Below are 17802 nucleotides of genomic sequence, written 5' to 3' on the forward strand. Positions count from 1 at the left end.
ATTTTAACGCGACAGCGTTAAGGAGCTCGTGTTGCAGAAAAGCCGGTATCGTCGGCGTCGGCTCAGGCGTGCGGCGCTTGCTCAGGCGCACATTTCGTTGTCGCGCCGAACGCTGCGTTGCTCGACGCTCACCGCGTCCGATGCGGGGCGCGTAGTCGCTGCGCCGTAGCAAAGCCACCTAGAAACAGTCTCTGTAGCACGCCGCAACCTTCGCTTCTCATTCCAACGAGCAGCTCTGTCTCCAGGAGGCATCTGACCTCGTGAGTGTCTAGCAGAGGCAAGCGCAGCTGCTTATATACCGCCGCGACGCCGCGAGCGACGGCGCGAGTTGGAGCCCCGTTTCTCCTCTGTCGTGACGTCACGGTGTCACGTGGTCAGTTTTGAAGGCGACGCCCCGAGCGACGGCGCGAGTTGGAGCCCCGTTTCTCCTCTGTTGTGACGTCACGGTGTCACGTGGTATTGAAGGCGACACCGCCGCGCCTGAGGAGCTGGGATGAGCCCTAGTAATATGCTTCGCATAAAAAATACCTAAATGAACAACTGCTGAAAAATAAGTAAAGCAATTTGTTATACTGTAGTAAGCCCATCAGAAATTGGGAATTTGGAGAGAGAGAGAGAGAGAGAGAGAGAGAGCGAGAGATAAAAGGAAGGCAGGGATGTTAACTAGTCAAGAATCGGGTTGGCTACCCTGCGCTGGTAGACTGGGGTAGGGGAATAGAAAGAACTTACACTAACAGCACTCCAGAATAAAAGGTGCTCGCACAAGCCCAGACGTTGTTGGAAAGCACAGAAGTGCCTTTAGTGCCATCACAGCCGATAATCGATGGGGACGGTGTTCTAATATATTCTGTTCACTCAGCAGAGGATCATCTAGTTTCCTGAATGCGTTGGTCATAGGTTGTCTTTGTGCTGCAAACTTTGGACAGTGGCACAATAGGTGGTCAATGAACCTCGCAGCCGCAGACATCACATGCAGGACCTTCAGCAATTCCGATGAGTGCTGAATAAGCTTTCGTGAAGGTAACTCCCAACCACGACCGACACAGAAGGGACGCTTCGCGTCGGTGCAGTCCAGCCAGATGACTTATTTCCAGCGAAGCGTTGAGTCTGTTCAGTCCGGTGCACCTTGTATTTGTGGTGTTCCACTCAGCTAACGAGAGTGTGCGTGCTAGAATGCAACGCTGCCGCGCAGAGTCCGTTTTTGAGGGAAGAATGGGGACGCAGCCGTGTTCTTGGTTTCACTTCCGAGCTGCCTTAACTGCGTCATCATTTCCTATGATACTGCAATGGCCTGGTATCATTTGAAAAGTGATATCATGGCCTTTTTCTCTCAAGTGATGGATGAGTTCCACGATTTGGCACTTCAGTTGATCGTGAGTTCTATGTCGGAGAAATGACTGCAGACATTGTAAGGCCGGCCTTCAATCGCAGAAGACTGCCCATTTTTGTGGACTTTCAGCATTTATCACATGAAGCGCATGGCGGAGAGCTGCGAGCTCTGCAGCTGTAGACGTAGTGTTGGCTTGACAACAGCGACACCGGATCTGGTTGATGTAATTGAGCCATAGGTAGAAACGTGTGAACAGTCGCTGTAATTCTCGTACAAGAGGGACAAGGTAAGTTGCTTGAGCGCTGATGACGGCAAGTCTGACTTCTTAAGTTTTGGGATTGTGAGGTTTACTTGAGTACGGCTCTGACGCCGTGGAGGAATCGAAGGTCTTGCAGCAGGTGCGTACTGTGAAGTAAGAGAGGTACGGCGTGCGGAGAAAGTTTTACTAAATGTCGTGTGGGGCTTTTCTACAGGGAGACTTGCGAGGTAGTGGGTGGGTGGTCCAGGCGAAGTGTCTTATGCGCACACGCATTGTTCCAGTGGTAATGTGCGTTCTCATCCGACGCGGCGTCCAAATACTAATGTCGTCAGCATAGATGGAGAGCCGTATGGTGCAGAGAAGGATGTCAGTGAGTCTGATGAGTGTTAAATAGAAAAGCGTTGGGCTCAGTACTACACCGAGAGGGACCCCACGGTTGCTGTAATGCTTGGAGTTTGGGCCATTCTCAGTAAGTATGAAAAATGGTCTTCCTTGTAGGTAGGTTATAATCCAGAAATAGATGTTGCCGCCAAGTCCTACTGCCTCTAACGTGCCGAAGATCGCTTCGTGCGTTGCGTTATCATATGCTCGCTAAACATCTAGAAACGGGGCACCAGATAGTCTTTACTGGAATTTAGAAGTCATAGTAAGGCAAATGGAAATGAAAGTGTACGAAAAGATAATACGTCGCAGGTAGAAACCAGGCGCAGTTTTTTCGCATTACGAGCCCGGTGCTCTACAAAATAAGCTATCACACCAGCCTTCCTCTAATGCACTTTCTTGGTGCATTTATGCACGTGTGCAAAATTAGCCCTGCGGGGGATTATTATTAGGCTTCAAGCTATAATATTTTCTGAATTTTATAAATGCCCAGCAACTGTTTGAAGAGCGTCACGCACAAAGAAAGAGGTTGTGTCGTTTCATGGGCTGGAAACTAAATATTTATAAGAAAGAGAACGGACATGTGTCTGTGTTCTGCACCAGTTCCCTTACAGTTATGGTGCTACTGCGAAAAGAAGAGCTCGATAGCGTAATACGCCAGTTCGCGCGGCGCTTTGTAAAAACACTTAATCAATCACGAAGTGTATATTTCGAGAAAATGGGGGTGATGTTACGGGAAATACACCGGCAAATTTTGAAGTGTGTGTGACTGTATGGTAATTAGGTGTTAATTAAAACTGCTAAACCCTCACTCCTGCTATATGAAACGCTTCGAAGTTTCTCTGCTTCCCTGAAGGCTACAGAGAAGGGAGAAATTTCAGAATAAATGAATATGGGGTACACGTTATGAGTGACGTGTACCGAAAGTTTGAAATGTGTAGGGTTGTTATCTGCTTTGAAAATATTTTTGACTACTCGCCTTCTCCCAATTTTTATAAATTATGCACAGCATGTACTTGTTGCTTCGCTGTTTCCTTGGTGAGCTGTGTGAGGCACGGAATTTACACACTGAACTGGGAAGCTTGCTGTGACTGAAGAGCAACAGACATTTATTCTTTGCAGGTTAGTTTCCTATATCGCCTTGTGAAATTCTCTTCTTGGAGATTCGTGTGTGCCCAAGGCTGTCAGAATGATTATATACTTTTCAACTACGTCTATTGTCATCGCTCGTATTGTTAATTCTCCGCTGTCGTCCTCTTTAAATTTGTGTAAGCCCCTAACGGTAAGGGTGCACGACAGTGCGACAAGAAGCACTCTGTCCTGTGCACCTTACTGGCTCGCACTGTGTCGCACTGTTCCTGTTTTTATGCGAAGCATATTACTAGAGCTCAACCCGGCGGTGTCGCGCGGCGGTGTCGCCTTCAATACCACGTGACACCGTGACGTCACGACAGAGGAGAAACGGGGCTCGAACTCACGCCGTCGCTCGCGGCGTCGCCTTCAAGGCTGACCACGTGACACCGTGACGTCACGACAGAGGAGAAACGGGGCTCCAACTCGCGCCGTCGCTCGCGGCGTCGCGGCGGTACATAAGCAGCTGCGCTTGCCTCTGCTAGACACTCACGAGGTGAGATGCCTCCTGGAGACAGAGCTGCTCGTTCGAATGAGAAGCGAAGGTTGCGGCGTGCCACAGAGACTATTTCTAGGTGGCTTTGCTACGGCGCAGCGACTACGCGCCCCGCATCGGACGCGGTGAGAGTCGAGCAACGCAGCGTTCGGCGCGACAACGAAATGTGCGCCTGAGCAAGCGCCGCACACCTGAGCCGACGCCCACGACACCGGCTTTTCTGCGACACGAGCTCCTTAACGTGTGTTTCACTGACAACTTGTCTTCATTGATACCACCAGTATCCAAACAACGCACATCTCGCTAATCCCAAGGACACATTCAAATAAACACAAAGGTGATGGCAAAGGTGACGGTATGCTATAGAACGGCAAAAACTTCGCTTATCATCCATCTTCACGGAGTGGAAGGGGTGACGAGTTTTTATTCGCCACGATTGAACTGAACCTCACAAGTGCAAATGTTACAGTATTTCACTTTCGCGAATGTCGATGAAATGCCTCAGTGTCCGAGTTTCCCACATAAACTTGCGGTTTTTCAGCCAACTTATAGACGACTCCAGCTCTTCATTGTGAAGAACAGGTAGTTCATGAATATTTCAACTAAGAGAAAGTCGTCAGATTGCCGGGACAATATAGTTTCAATTGTTCTTACTTTATATAATAACATTCTTATGATGGCTTGATATGCAGCAATAGGAGCATGTGCTCCAGTACATTTTCTTGATGGAAAGTTCATAGAAGCTTCCACAGACTGCACTGATTTCTTAGGCCTTGAACACGCACGTTGCATGCCGCAACAGACACGCTACAAAAGGAGCGCCTCTGCGAGCAAGCCGAAATACGCCAGCGGGTCCATTGCAGCTTTCCAATAATGCCTCTGTTTGTCGTAGAACAGTGCACATGCTAACATTATACTTTGTGAAAATACTTGCATTCGAAGAACAGTCACAGCGTTACGCATACAATAAACTTCCATAAGCACAGATAAATATAGGAAGCTAGTTAAAAGACCAATGGTGAACAGTAAGCTTTGGCAATGAAAGATGAATATACTGCATAATATACAATTATGATACGGCATACACATACTAGAAATATTGACACTTCGTTGCAGGATTCATTTCTGAACCCTTCGGGCAGGAAAATGCTCTCGAAAACGGTGCGAAGTTCTTGACAGCTTCGTTGCAGGCCGGTGAAAAATGGGTATTGTTCGGGTAGAACAAACACGTAGCGTGGCAGAAGGAAATGAAAAATATCTGGTCTGGGCTGTAGCTTAAGCCTTTCAGAGGGAGGTCCGAGTTCGCATCACGAAAGCGCAGGTACGCCGCGTGGGCCAAGGCAAGCGCTGGGAGCTCCGGAAAAAGTAAATCGTGATTATCGCACGTTGATGGGACCCAGAGGCTCGCATTTAACGACTGTGTCCGGGTGGAAGTGGAGTTATCGCGGATTAGAGCACCCATGCTGTTCAATGCGCTCACAACTTCCATGGCGTAAAAAAAGCCGAGTCCGCCGTATATCATGGCGCTGGTGCCACTAGAATAGTAGAAAGGCGGCCCGAGCAGGTCTGTCGCCACAGAGATGACGTTCTGTACGGGATCGTAGGAAGTCAGGCTTGTGCCTGTATAAAAAAATATCTTTGCAGCAACACTGGCTTCGTATGTTCCGATGAAGCGCTGCTGGAAACGAACTGTTTCAAGCACTTCACCAATCAATCCGTTGGAGCCGTTAAGCGCTGGACCGTAGTGAAGTTTCAAGCCTTCCGGGCTTGCCAAACTGCCACTGGGCCAGAGGACAGTTTCCGTCTGCATGAGCATGCTCTGGAATTTGTTGTTTGTCAAGTTCTCGATATTCTTCGTAGATCCGAGTTTTTCAAGAGCAACAGTCTTTACGTTTTTGAAGTAGTTATTTATCCTAATCTGATCTTGGATAGAAGTATCAGCTTTAGACACAGCCGCCAACAAAATGCTGTAATACCCTTTGGCCAGAGCCGCGCAGTATGAGAAATGCACCCGACTTCCCAGCCCGAAACCGCTGATGGCGTTGAACAGGAGCTGGCTCGAGAGGGTACATGCGATCTGAGCGAACCACCACGCGACGTGAAACGCAATTTCTTGCGGCGTGTAGGCTTCGAAGAGCACGCTGATGACAACTAGTAGCCGATGGTTCGTCACAAACACTACATCGTTGCCGGTGATAGGAGGATGCACATTATACACTGTTTGCAGCACCCTCTGCCAGTCGTTGACCGTGAGCCCTCTCACAAACGAAGGCATGTCTCTCAATAGAACTTTTTTTGGAACAGAATTCCTGAGAGTGACCGACAACTTGTTGTAGATATTTTCCTGCATGCTTCTACTGCGCTTGACAAAAGAAGCAAACGCAGGTGTTGGCTTTCGAAGCGAGAAAATGATGTTTGCTATAAACTGAGTGTAGGTATTGTATAAGTTGGTGCTTACTACAAAATCCTGAAATTTTTTTGCTACACGCCCCATAGGAGACGGAGCAAGCCTTACTGCACGGTCCGTACGCTCACGTCGAAAGAGGAGGTCGCAACGGAACCAGATTGGCATCGCCCACTTCACTGCGAGATCGAGCAATATTTTAAGGGGTTGCGAGTAGTTTTTAGAGTTGGCATCCGGGAAAGCGTCTGCTTCATTAGGGGTCGGCCAGGCGAAGCTCTTGTTGCGCAAAAAATCCAAAAAAAATTTCAGCGTGCTCTCGTCCCGAGTGTTTGAGTCCATGCATCTGCGTATCATTTGGGAGGGTCTGCGGAAGACTGAACGGGTCACATGGCGCCGGATAATTTGATCTGTTTGGCCGAGTATCATTTGCTCAACGACGCTTTTGGCCAAGAAACTGTACTTATTCTTCACTCCGGAGCATACAAATTGGGCAAAGTTCTGGCAGGGACTGACGATGTTCTCGTTGCCGGCCAAACTGAGTGTTGCCACGTGGTCTACGCAGTCGTTATTTCCGCAAACTTTGACGGCACTTGGATTGTCAGCACTGAAGATTCCATACATGAGTAAGCCTAGAAGTAGACTTCCAGCAGCGGCACATAGTAACAGCATAAAGATGAACGTCCGGCGCTGCTGGAGTGGTCCTTCACGAACTACTGCGTGTAGATTTTGCCATAGCGATTGCTTGTCCAAGGTCGGCTTTTTCTGTAAAGATAATGGCAATAAAATGTTTCACTGTTTGGTGGCTCACCACATTTAAAACTAAGACTATTACGTCATTCGGGCTGTATGGAACTCAACGGAGAAAAATTATGACATGAGAATATATGTATGCACGTCGTCGTCCTAATCATCATCATCATCATCATCATCATCATCATCATCATATGCACTTATCTGAATAATACAGAGATACACGCCCTATTTTTTTATCTGAGAAATCTGGCGATTGTTGAGGAGATAACTCGATGAACTTCTCTAACGCCACCGTAGTTCCTGCAAACGCAACTAATCGGTTTACCAATTAGGTAAGTGCTGCGTAATGCAAAGCGTTATTACTTTGTGTGTTGTCAAGTTGCTCTTAAGTGCGTGTGAGATATATTTAGGATACGGTTGCGCAATTTAATTTTACTGCCGATTGAAGCAGTGTTAAGGAATGAATTGCTTGCGGAATGAAGTATGGTTGCATACTAAAACGGCGGGAAGGATGTAGGCACAAAGCGAGAGCAAACGTCAAGACATATTTTAGCATGTTCCCTTTATGGGTTTCTTTTGTGCTTTATTGCTAGATTCACATGTTAACCATCTACTATTTCAGCAATACTACTTATTATTGCTGAAGTTATTTGATATGTATTTTCGCGTATTTTTCTGTCTACATATACATTGTCACGTGGTTGGGCTGAACTAGAAGCACAAACGCAAAGAGATTGCGTATCATATATTTGAAAATGCCACGTAGCTGGACTGAATGAAGAAGGTTGTTTGCCGTCGCTTGGAGATACCCAGATTGTTGTTTGCATTACGCCTATTAACGTAAATGGTTTTAGTCAGAATCAACTTCTCAACTAATATAATTAATGAAAAATGTACATGAGCAAATTTTGGAGCCATCTAGAACTCCATATCAACCTTTCTGTTGCTCAATGCGTGCCACATAAAAGTGATTTTCCAAGCATGAAAGAAGCCTTCGAGTACACGAGTTGCTACACGCCTGTCCACTCGCGGGAATTCGCGTGTATCATAGGCTTTCGCGTGTTTGGAAAACAATTTGATGTTCCTAGTATTGAGCGTACAAATATATATCGTTAGTTTTTAATGTTGTTCTAGAATGTTCTCATTAACACGTTTGATCTAATTAGAATGTTTGCGAATATTTGCGAAAAAGTTAAGAACAATTGTGTAATTAGGCAGGATACAACAGTATACCGTAGTTTTGGGACACAATACCTTAGAATTTTATATTAGTTAACAAAGCCTTCGTGCTTCCGCTCGACCCTTACACTGAACGCGATCCTAAAGTACGACCCCTGCTCGTCTTGTTTCGGCAACTGTTACGCTTAGGTAGATGACTTGCTTTATCTTCCTCCTTGGTCTCGACGCATTTAGTGAGTGAAACTGTTGCAGCCCATCACTGGTGGGGCTTCTTCCCGCACAGCTTTGATGACCGTGACCTCGATTTCTCGTTCTTTCCGGTCCCGCGTTTAATTTTGTAACTTAAGCATTGCCGTTGAATGACTAGAGAAATAGTGCTCTATGAACGCGCGCTATCAATATGCCATTCGCTGTCGCGCATCTTTCCACAGCGCGCAGACCTTGCGGCGTTCACGGCACGCCGGCGGCAACGTTCACCATTTGTTAGATGCACACTTCATCGTTAGCTGTGCAGCTGCACAAAAGCTCAGGAACAAGGTGTCTTACGCATAGGGTGGACTGCATTTAGATGTATTTTTCTGTCAAATTGACTGCATCAGGCCAAGCTTGACGTCCATATTACCAGCTGTTAAATTAAATGTTACCTGTGAAACACCGCTAGACTCACTGTGCCCTATCATATGAAACTGAGCTGTCGAGCGCCACAATCTGTACTTACCAGTTCTAGGAGGTCTTGGATGTTCGTAGACACGCCAGTCCCAGTGCCAAGGGCAATCTGTAACTTCCGCTTGCTATTCACCGCGGCTATGCTTTGGCTACGTTTTTTAGGGGTCGCTGCTGGACCAGGAACCACCGTATCGGGCCGACGCATGATGCTGCCTGCTTCCAGGTTGAAATCCCGGTTCATTGCGGGATCGTTCAGTTGCACCACTGCGCAGCCATAACAGATTTCCATGACGGTAACTAGACGATACAGACTCCGTGCGTCTTCAAAGAGCGCAGTGCAACTTGCGGTATTCCAGAGCAGACCACCATTAGTTGTGTGTGTGTATATATATATATATATATATATATATATATATATATATATATATATATATATATATATATATATATATATATATATATATATATATATATATATATCGCACACGCTCCATCTCGAAGAGGCAAGACGTGTGTCGAGTGAGGGCCTCAACAACACCTTACAGTGCTGTGGGAACGTGGTTGAAAATAATGCAAATAATGCATCCGGGTCCACGAAAATATGTGACGCAGTGGTAATGTACTTGTTTCGCATTTATCACTACATCCCATTTGAATTCGTTCCGTTTTGCCAATCCTAACTCTAACGTTTAATAGTCCGTTTCACCGGGCTGGCGCTGCATTGAGAGCGGTAGAAACTCGCGGGAACTGCTGCGGCACAATAAAAGCAGCATCCTGGTAGTGAGAGGCGTCTCACCACGGGGATAGGATGGGGAGCGCCGCCACCAGCCTTTTAGAAGTCGCGGCTCAATAGTGTACGAGATGAAACACAAGGAAAACAGTCAGAATTTTTGTCCTGAAGTGTGCCGTGTGGTCCCGTCAGGCCATGGTACGTACAGTCGCGGTCAAAAGTTTGGGGACGAAAGGTGCCCCGATATATTTTTCTTCCTGCAGCTTGGGTATTCCGGCTGAAATCAAGAGCACACGCATACGCACTTGTTTGTCCAATACACTGTATTAAGCTAATTCCAGGCTGCGCAGCTGCGGTTGAATATGTTTAAATCTGTTGCTGGCACCGTGGTCCCCAAACGTTTGATCGCGACTGTACGTACTACGATCTGGATGCACACAGCGGCACTGCAAGGACGCTAGTGTTTTCGCGCAGAACGCTGATGTCTACTGCAGAGGGCAAACTGCCACCAGACACTGGCTCCGTTTACCATGAGCAGTAGATGCCAATATGTTTGATACCTCTTCGTGACGTACCATGGAGTCGCTTTTCACGCTGGTTGGCATCAGGAACATGTTACGTGAATTGTAACAGTTTAAGAAAATTCTTTTAAGTCCAGTGAGACACTTTCCTGCGGCTTTAGCGAAGCCATCTAGTGCGCTGGCGTCCTCTGTTTTCTCCGACCTTAAACTTCAGCAAACAATAATTTACCTTCCAGTGAACCAGCAGATGTCACGATATGTTCAACATAAGAAAGATTTAGGTTGATTATATTACCCTCGAATTATGAATCGTTAGGAAAAAGCATAGAGGAAAGTTTGAAGCACTCACTTGACGGAGAAAGCGATCCGACTTCTGTCCTCAGCCGAATTCCTACCGGCGACTTTTCGGAAAGCGGCTGGTTGCCAACGTTAGTCCCCGGCAGGTTTGACTTCTCTGCAGAACACTCGGTGCCGGTGTCGTCTGGACGAGATTCCTGAGAAGTGGCCGTCGCCGGCAACAGTTTGGAAGATTCCACACTGGACTCTTGACGTCGGCGAGCCTTGCGGCCTTCGCCCGTAAGCTCGTCCGTACGACGACGGCCAGTGCGGCTGGTGGCCTGGTGGGCTTTCCTAGGTGGCGACGCCAGCTCCTCCTTCGGCCGGGGAGAAACAGACGCTGCAGTGGACGACTGGATGCCATGGGTAAGCGGCACTGGTTCTGCTGTTTCTGAGCGCGTAGACATTGTCCGGGAGCTACTCGAAGAGTGCTTCGTCTCCTTCGAGGGGACTGCGATGTGGGCTTGCGAGGCGGACGAAGAGGTGGACGATGACGTGTTTCGACGTCGCCGGGAGCGTCCAGCAAGGGCCGGGATGGTGGGAGCAGAAGGACCAGTCGTTGCTCGGCCAACGTTGGAAGACTCGCTCGGGGCCTGGAGAGTCGGGGTGATCGTGTCGTCTGGAACTGCACTGGCCGAGTCGGTCGCTCCTCGACCACTGTACATATTCGTAAATTTCTTCATCGGTCGTCGATCTCTCGGGCGAACGACGGGGGATTCTCGAAATGCGCGAGCTCTTCTTCTTCTTCTTCCTCTTCAGTTTCTGTCGCGAGCCATCCTCTTTGTTTCTGTCCCGTATGGCTTACAGATATGTCAAGAATCAGATGGATGAAGCTTATGGTCATGAAAGCTGCATTTTTTATTCTAAACTTTAGAGAACCGATAAATTCACGTCGCAAATGCGAGAAAAGAAATTACCTAACATGAATTAAAAAGTAAGATGTAATCCTAAAAAATAATGGTAATCATAAAAAGCAATCCACTTATTTCAGGACCTGCACGACATTTTCTTGATGTTGCTTTTCTTCTTATTTATTTCTTTAAGCATACTACATACCCATGACTGGTATCGTTGTCATACCGAGGAATGAAATGGCTAGCAACAAACTAAAATAACTGATAGAAAAAGAGTGAAAAATATCCCAGAGAAGGAAGTTATTCGGCGTAGAAATATACCAAAATGTTTAGGTGAATCGGCTAGGAAATTGTGTTCGAAACCATCGAAGGTGATGGTCGAAGTCAGCGATAGCGTTCTTGTGGAACCTGCTGCATGTCTCCGTAACATTCGTGAATCAGAAAGCTTTATCAACACATTAGCGGTCACACTAAGTGACAATGTCGATGCCAACCCAATGCCGAATTATGACGTGACGCAGTACGTCTCATTCTAATCACGGCGCTCCAGTTGAAACACAGTACCTAACCCCGCCATCCTTAGTAACATGGCTGCAACTTTGTTTCTGTGGCTGTCCGTGCAGCGGCCACGTTCGGTGTCAGTTGCGGATGGGGCGCTGCGGCTTCAACACATTTTTGGTTACGTGCCCTCGGCGTCACATCTATTACGGGGGACTGGCCAAGAATAGGTGTATAGCAATATTGCGATTGACACATACACAGTGGCGAAGTTTGTCTGTTCGTGCACATACCCATTGGCACATAGACATGTATACAAAAAAGGATAAGAACAGTAGAATATATAATGAGCCGAAATGCACAGTTATCTACTAGGCCAGACAGCAGCCGGCAATAAGTTGTCTATTTGACCGGTGGCTTTCGTCTTCTTGGCTAGGACATACCTGCACAAACATATGGGCCCTAGCCAGCAGATCACTCGGGCCTCTGGTTATGGTGCCACTGTTTATTGCGCGATATCGTACAACTTCCAAACTGGCCGAAGCAAAGAAAGTTATCTATACTAAGATGGAAAGAAAAGTAATAATTAAAAGAGCACGCGAAAAAAAGTAATAGGAATGTAATGTACTGGATGCTTCGATTAACCTTTGTAATATTACTTCCGCTATTTCTTTTCTTGGTTATTTCGTGCCGCCATTTTAGGTGTCATTGGAAACGAGTCACATTGAATTTTCAGTTCCAGTTTTAAATTTATCGTTTGGCTATGTTCGGTTTTGCTGCACTTGCAGAAACTTTTTCTAAAGTGCTTTGTCTCTAGCCATACGTGCCACAGCGCTTACCCACTATGGTCGACTGGCCACGGGGTCATTGGTTAAAGCCAAAAGAGCAGGTACAGTTTAAAAGAGAATGCTGGGCATGTAAGGTGTAACGTGTATAAGCTACGTCGAAGCATACCATATATAAAAAGACTGAGGTTACTGAGAAAAGTGTGCGATTTTCGCAAGCGCAGCAAATATGTAGTTAATGAAGTGGTTTCGAACACGGTCGTCAATGTGAAGAACTTAAGCATTACATCAGTAAATTAACGCGGTATCCTCCTTGCATCACGCTGCACTCCACAGGGTCATTGAGGCGTCTAGGAGACATTGTTTTTGGCAGTGGCGCTGAGGTGCCTGTTTTGCAGATTAAGCTGTAAATATGTACGACCGCACATTCTTTCTTTCTATTGTCCTGCCAAGCCTCGTGCGCGTGCCTGTGACCTTCAACTGAAGAGGTGAAATTTTAGCTTGAACCGATCACCTCTTGTTTATAAGACACTCGCACTTGCCCTAAATAGTGTGTGCGCAAATGCTAAAACCCCGTAATTATTTACCAAGCTGCAATGGGCCTTCGTGGAGCAGACCGGAACGTGGCAGCCGATGCAACTAGAGCATTTTCGAAGTTTGTAACAGGCTTCATGGAAACTTCGGCAGGCTTCAGTAATCACTGCATCGTTTCCGTCGCCAACGAAAAGTTGCATTTGGAAATGGAGCTTTTAAGTAAGAATAAGTGGGATCGAGGGGCTCGACCTTTAAAACGAATAGCTTTCTTAGGCTCTTTCGCTTGTTTCTTGTGGTTGGTTGGTGGTCAGGCTCGGCAAGGAAAACCTTCATTTTTTCATTCGCTCCTTCGTCGTTTCATTCATTCGTTCATTAGGTTGGTCGGTTCATTTACATTGACAATCATCTTCGATGATTTTTGCAAAATTTGTTTCCTACTTGCAACTGCATGAAGCCAACAGGTGATGAAGCCTATACTTCAAAGAGACAGTAAGTTTTTTTTATTGAAATGTAAAAATGACAAGGAAAAATGAAAGAGGACGAAAAGGTAACTTGCCGACGATAGGAGCCGAACACGCATTTTCCCCAATGTTCGCGCGATGCTCTGCCGTTCGTGCTTCAGTGACGACTGCACCTTCTTGTTTATTTGCGAACGCGCCCTAAATCTTGTCCTGAAAGTGAAGCAGAACGTGAACTTTCAGAACTTTAGGAGACTCGAGAGCACCCATCATTCTTTTTTATCTGTTCCTGCTGTGTTTACACAAATATGAAGCAAAGTCTTTATTTTTTTTTGCTCCTCACTTCCAGAAAAGAATTTAAAACTACGCACTAAGCCCATGCTTCCGAAACATTGGTAGTGCCCACATTTGTCTTCGCTCATTTGTGCCATTACTGCCTTCAAACACCCACGGACACCCCCTCAATATAATACTCCGATTTCTTTTGTAATCACGCGCTAAAGGTTAAGGATGACTAAGGAAGAACCCTCAAGACGAATGCTGTATATAAACTAAATGCTTATTTAAAAAAAAAGACGGGTAATATGAATATGACAGCAAATCAAGCAAAACCTTTAAGGGGGATGGATCAATTCAAGCATAATTGTCGGCTTCAGCATCTTTCTGCAGTACATCCGCCTCTCTAATAACGGCATTGTTCACCCGCCTCTAATGCTATTAGACAGTTTTCTTTGGGTTACATTCAGGGGATGACAATTTTTCTTTCCTGCCTGTCCTATAAAAAAATGAAAAATGGGCGTTTTGTAAAGTGCATTACACATTCAAGCACACAACTGCCAATGAGGTCCCCTATAGCACGCAACGAAGGCACTGGCATTCTAGGTTCACTGTCATCGGTTCTCTCTGGCAATGACAGCGCCAAAAAAAAAAAAAACGTTTCCATTACCTCACGACGACAAGGTGCTAGGACGCCGTATTTTTGTGCTGAACCTATTCACCTCGCCAAAGTCATCTCCCCACGTGGTGGGTTGTTTGTGCGCGTAGCGTGAAATTTTTGTGTGATTTGTTACTTGCACGCCTTCAGCAAAATTCTTGTGGTTGTGCTTATTATACTTTTCAAGTTCCGTCGCCTGATTTTCTTTACTAAACTACCAAGTGTTTGTTTTAGCTTCGCCTTTCGTCTCATGCGTCTGGTACACGATTTGACAGGCGAGGCCTTTATCGCCGGTCAGTGGTCGAATCGCCCTTAAAGCGCACGTGGTGTGGGTTTGTTTTTCATCTCATCCCCTCCGTTCCAGAGAGTGCGATTAACCTAACCGTCATATTTGGACATTTTCACACCGATTCGTATGACCATAATGCGGGAATATAAAGTACTAGCCAGAGATCACCGATTTGGGGGTAGTGAGAACGGGCATAGCTCTGGAACTTTTACTTTTCACTGCAACCTGCTCTATTAAACTGAACTTCCATTAGGACGAACACAGTTAAGCCAAGTTTCTGGATATGATGAACAATCTGTGAATGTTCCATAGGTTTCCTATAGAACCAATGCAGTAAAATGAAGAAGAAAGCTCCAGTTGAAGTTGAACAGCCAACTTAATTATGTCGAACTTCCAATATCGCCACTGACGCCTGCTATTCGGGTAAGCAAGAGAGCTTGATCAGGGGAATTGAAAATGACCACTGTTAGCTGCATGAGAAGTAAATAGTGTTTATATTGACATGAATAGCTACGCTAGTGTCGAGATGTCATAAACCGCTATGCTAGCACCAAAATGACGTGGAAATTTGCATGACTGACTCTATAGAAATGATAACTAAACTGAGAAGGACTTCAAAGTGTGCCTGCATGCTGGATATTAGGTGATAAAATTGCACATAAATCACGAGAACGAATACCACACGTGACGAAGATGTGATGTCCTGAAAATTTTAGGGCACTTTTCTTCATCAACGTTTAACAAGACATTGCGAAATTGTCAATACAAGCTGTAAGTATGTTTGTAACAACGGACAGATTTGCACAGCACCTGCAAGCAACAGATACTCAATAGCTTCGGTAACAGCAATACATAGAGCCACACTATATTATCAAGCTAATCCAAAAAATGTGTCTATTTTCGTCTGCCTTGCGGTTCTCTTACTGTTTTCATTTATTACTTTGTCTGTTTATTATCTGGGTACACCAGAAATAGTTGATCTGGGGCTCTGCTGATAACTTCTGCTCAATTAACTTTCTCATAAAGCGAGCAGAACTTTACGGTTCCTTCAAGTTTGTCTTAACAAGGGTCTACCGTACTATAATGACAAGGAAGTTAAAGATTACGAAATCTGGCACGTGTTCTGCTTCACTCTATATGCTGTCAGAACGTCATATTGTGCATATTCGGACTTGTTTTTACTTTAATTTTACACTGGGGCATAGGAGAACTTCAAAAGCATTTTAGGCTTGATTAATATACACGAATGTTAGTTGCCTGAGTTGTCTGGAGGGTGAGGTCTCTGAATTCCTGACATCGCCGTAATGACACTCGTTGCCTCCTGCAATTATGAGCACCAATGAAAACAAAGGGAAACGAAAAATCGCTAACATCCAGCGAAGAGGTTAACCGAACAAGCTAGAAGGAATCCAGGCAGTCACCTCAATTATTCTCGGTTAAACGAATAAACATGTTCTTCGCACAGCACGCCACTTCGTTGAGTTGCATTTTTCGCACAAACAATCTCTTCCACTTTTGTGAGTGTGCAGAAAGCCGAGAGGTCGTGACTTGCTCCCTGAGCAAAGACAGAGCCTTAGAAAGCAAGCCGCAGATGGTTCTTAACAACAGTTGAAATTTCTGCCGTAATACTACTGTCAAGCGCCGACCGTGACACAAAGAATGTTCCGACCGGGGCTCTTCTGCTTAGCGTGACAGAGAGGACATTTCGTTTCGCACACAGGTGGTGCCAGTCTGAACGTGCAGTGCCTAACACGTTTCAGCGTCCTTAGTTGACAGTTTCAAGAGGCCATAGGCAAACGCGGGCTGCATTTGGAACTGTGTAGACCGATTCGGTATGAAAGAGTCCTCACGGACAGTTCAAGAACTGGCCACACAAGAGGCTTAAACTCAGCTAAATATTGTTTATATTTAAGCAGGCAATTGCAGCAGATTCCCAAACGCCACTGCGACTAACAGTAGTCGAACAAGGGGCGACGCTTGAACCAACGTTTTTATTATTTTTTTATTTACATAATACTGCAGACCTCATGTGGTCCAAGCAGGAAGGGCAGATAACAAGGCATATTTACAAACGCCATAAAGTTATTACATAGACAAAAGGTTTGACACATGACACAAATGAGCGTAACAAGTCAAAGGAAATACATCTGCACATCAAAATTCATTTCTAAGACTTCTTTCAAAACTGTCACTTGAGACAATCTGTTCAGGCAGTGCATTCCAATCGTTTATTGTGCGCGGAAAGTAGGCGTCAAATCTCTGACAAGGGGACTGGACGGGGACAAGTCTTTGTCAAAAACTTGACTCGGCACCTCTTGCTCAACTACCGTTGTTTACCTGACAGCAGCACTTTGCTGTGAATCTATCTCTTATACGTTCTACACGAGCACTGTAATCGAGGTGAAATTCATCACTGCGACCATTTTGCCGCTTGCCTGTGCGTTAGTGGGCTGGTCTATAGGTAAAGCAAAGACCATCCGCTCAATTGCGCGGAAGACCCCCCGCTTCTTAACATAGCCCAAGCTCTCCTGAGGGCAGCTCAACTGCATGCTGGCCGACCTGAATTGTCCTGCTGCTGTTGGGCTGATACAGAAGATGAAATATATCGGCTAGCGTCGGCGAAATTTGACGAGATCGTTCGGGTGAATTGATCTGCTCTCCGAACTTCTTTGTAGAAAAATGTTCCATTATGGTCTTTTAGAAATGTTCTGCTCCCGACATTATTTGCGCAGGCTTTATCCATTCAGCTCATACAAGATGACGCTGGTCAAAATATAATAATAATTATTTTTTTGCAAAAATAAGGTATGCCTTCAAAAGAATACACAGCTGAGAATCCTGTAGTCGTTTCACTGTACACTTCTCTCCATATACCTAGTCGTTCCTTCGAACCTTCAACTTCGCCCTTTGAAATCATAAGTACACAAACATCGAAATTGGAGGTGTGAGCAGAATCGGGGTGGGGAGAGCTGTCATTCCATCATTGCCACTCCCCTCCCTTCCTCCCCCAACATCCATCACCCCATCACCTTGCATTCCCCGCCGTTTCCGCAAAGTCCTGCCAGAGCGATTGTGAAATGCCAATTTTTTATTCTTCTCATACTTTCTGCCCACTTCTGTCTAGCCCATCGAGAGACCCGTCTCTTTCCGTTTGACACTGAACTCCCTGGTTGGAATCGCATTACGGGCAGAGTGACGAGCACACTAGTCAAAACCACTTGCTCCATATATATAAAAAAGCTTGCTTGTAAGTAACCGGATCGT

At 45.9% G+C, this 17802-nt stretch overlaps 1 protein-coding gene across 1 annotated transcript; it reads right to left on the reverse strand.

Annotated features, from left to right (window-relative positions):
- Positions 1-4008: 4008 nt before the first annotated feature.
- LOC135919992 (membrane metallo-endopeptidase-like 1) lies at positions 4009-10918 on the reverse strand. The gene is made up of 3 exons (XM_065454033.1): positions 10200-10918; positions 8652-8863; positions 4009-6763 (listed from the first exon to the last, which is right to left on the reverse strand). The coding sequence occupies exons 1-3, from the start codon at positions 10867-10869 to the stop codon at positions 4688-4690; spliced, it is 2958 nt and encodes a 985-aa protein (XP_065310105.1). The 5' UTR covers positions 10870-10918; the 3' UTR covers positions 4009-4687.
- Between the last annotated feature and the right edge of the window lie 6884 nt (positions 10919-17802).

Source organism: Dermacentor albipictus, chromosome 4, assembly GCF_038994185.2.
Source record: "Dermacentor albipictus isolate Rhodes 1998 colony chromosome 4, USDA_Dalb.pri_finalv2, whole genome shotgun sequence".
NCBI lineage: Eukaryota > Metazoa > Arthropoda > Arachnida > Ixodida > Ixodidae > Dermacentor > Dermacentor albipictus.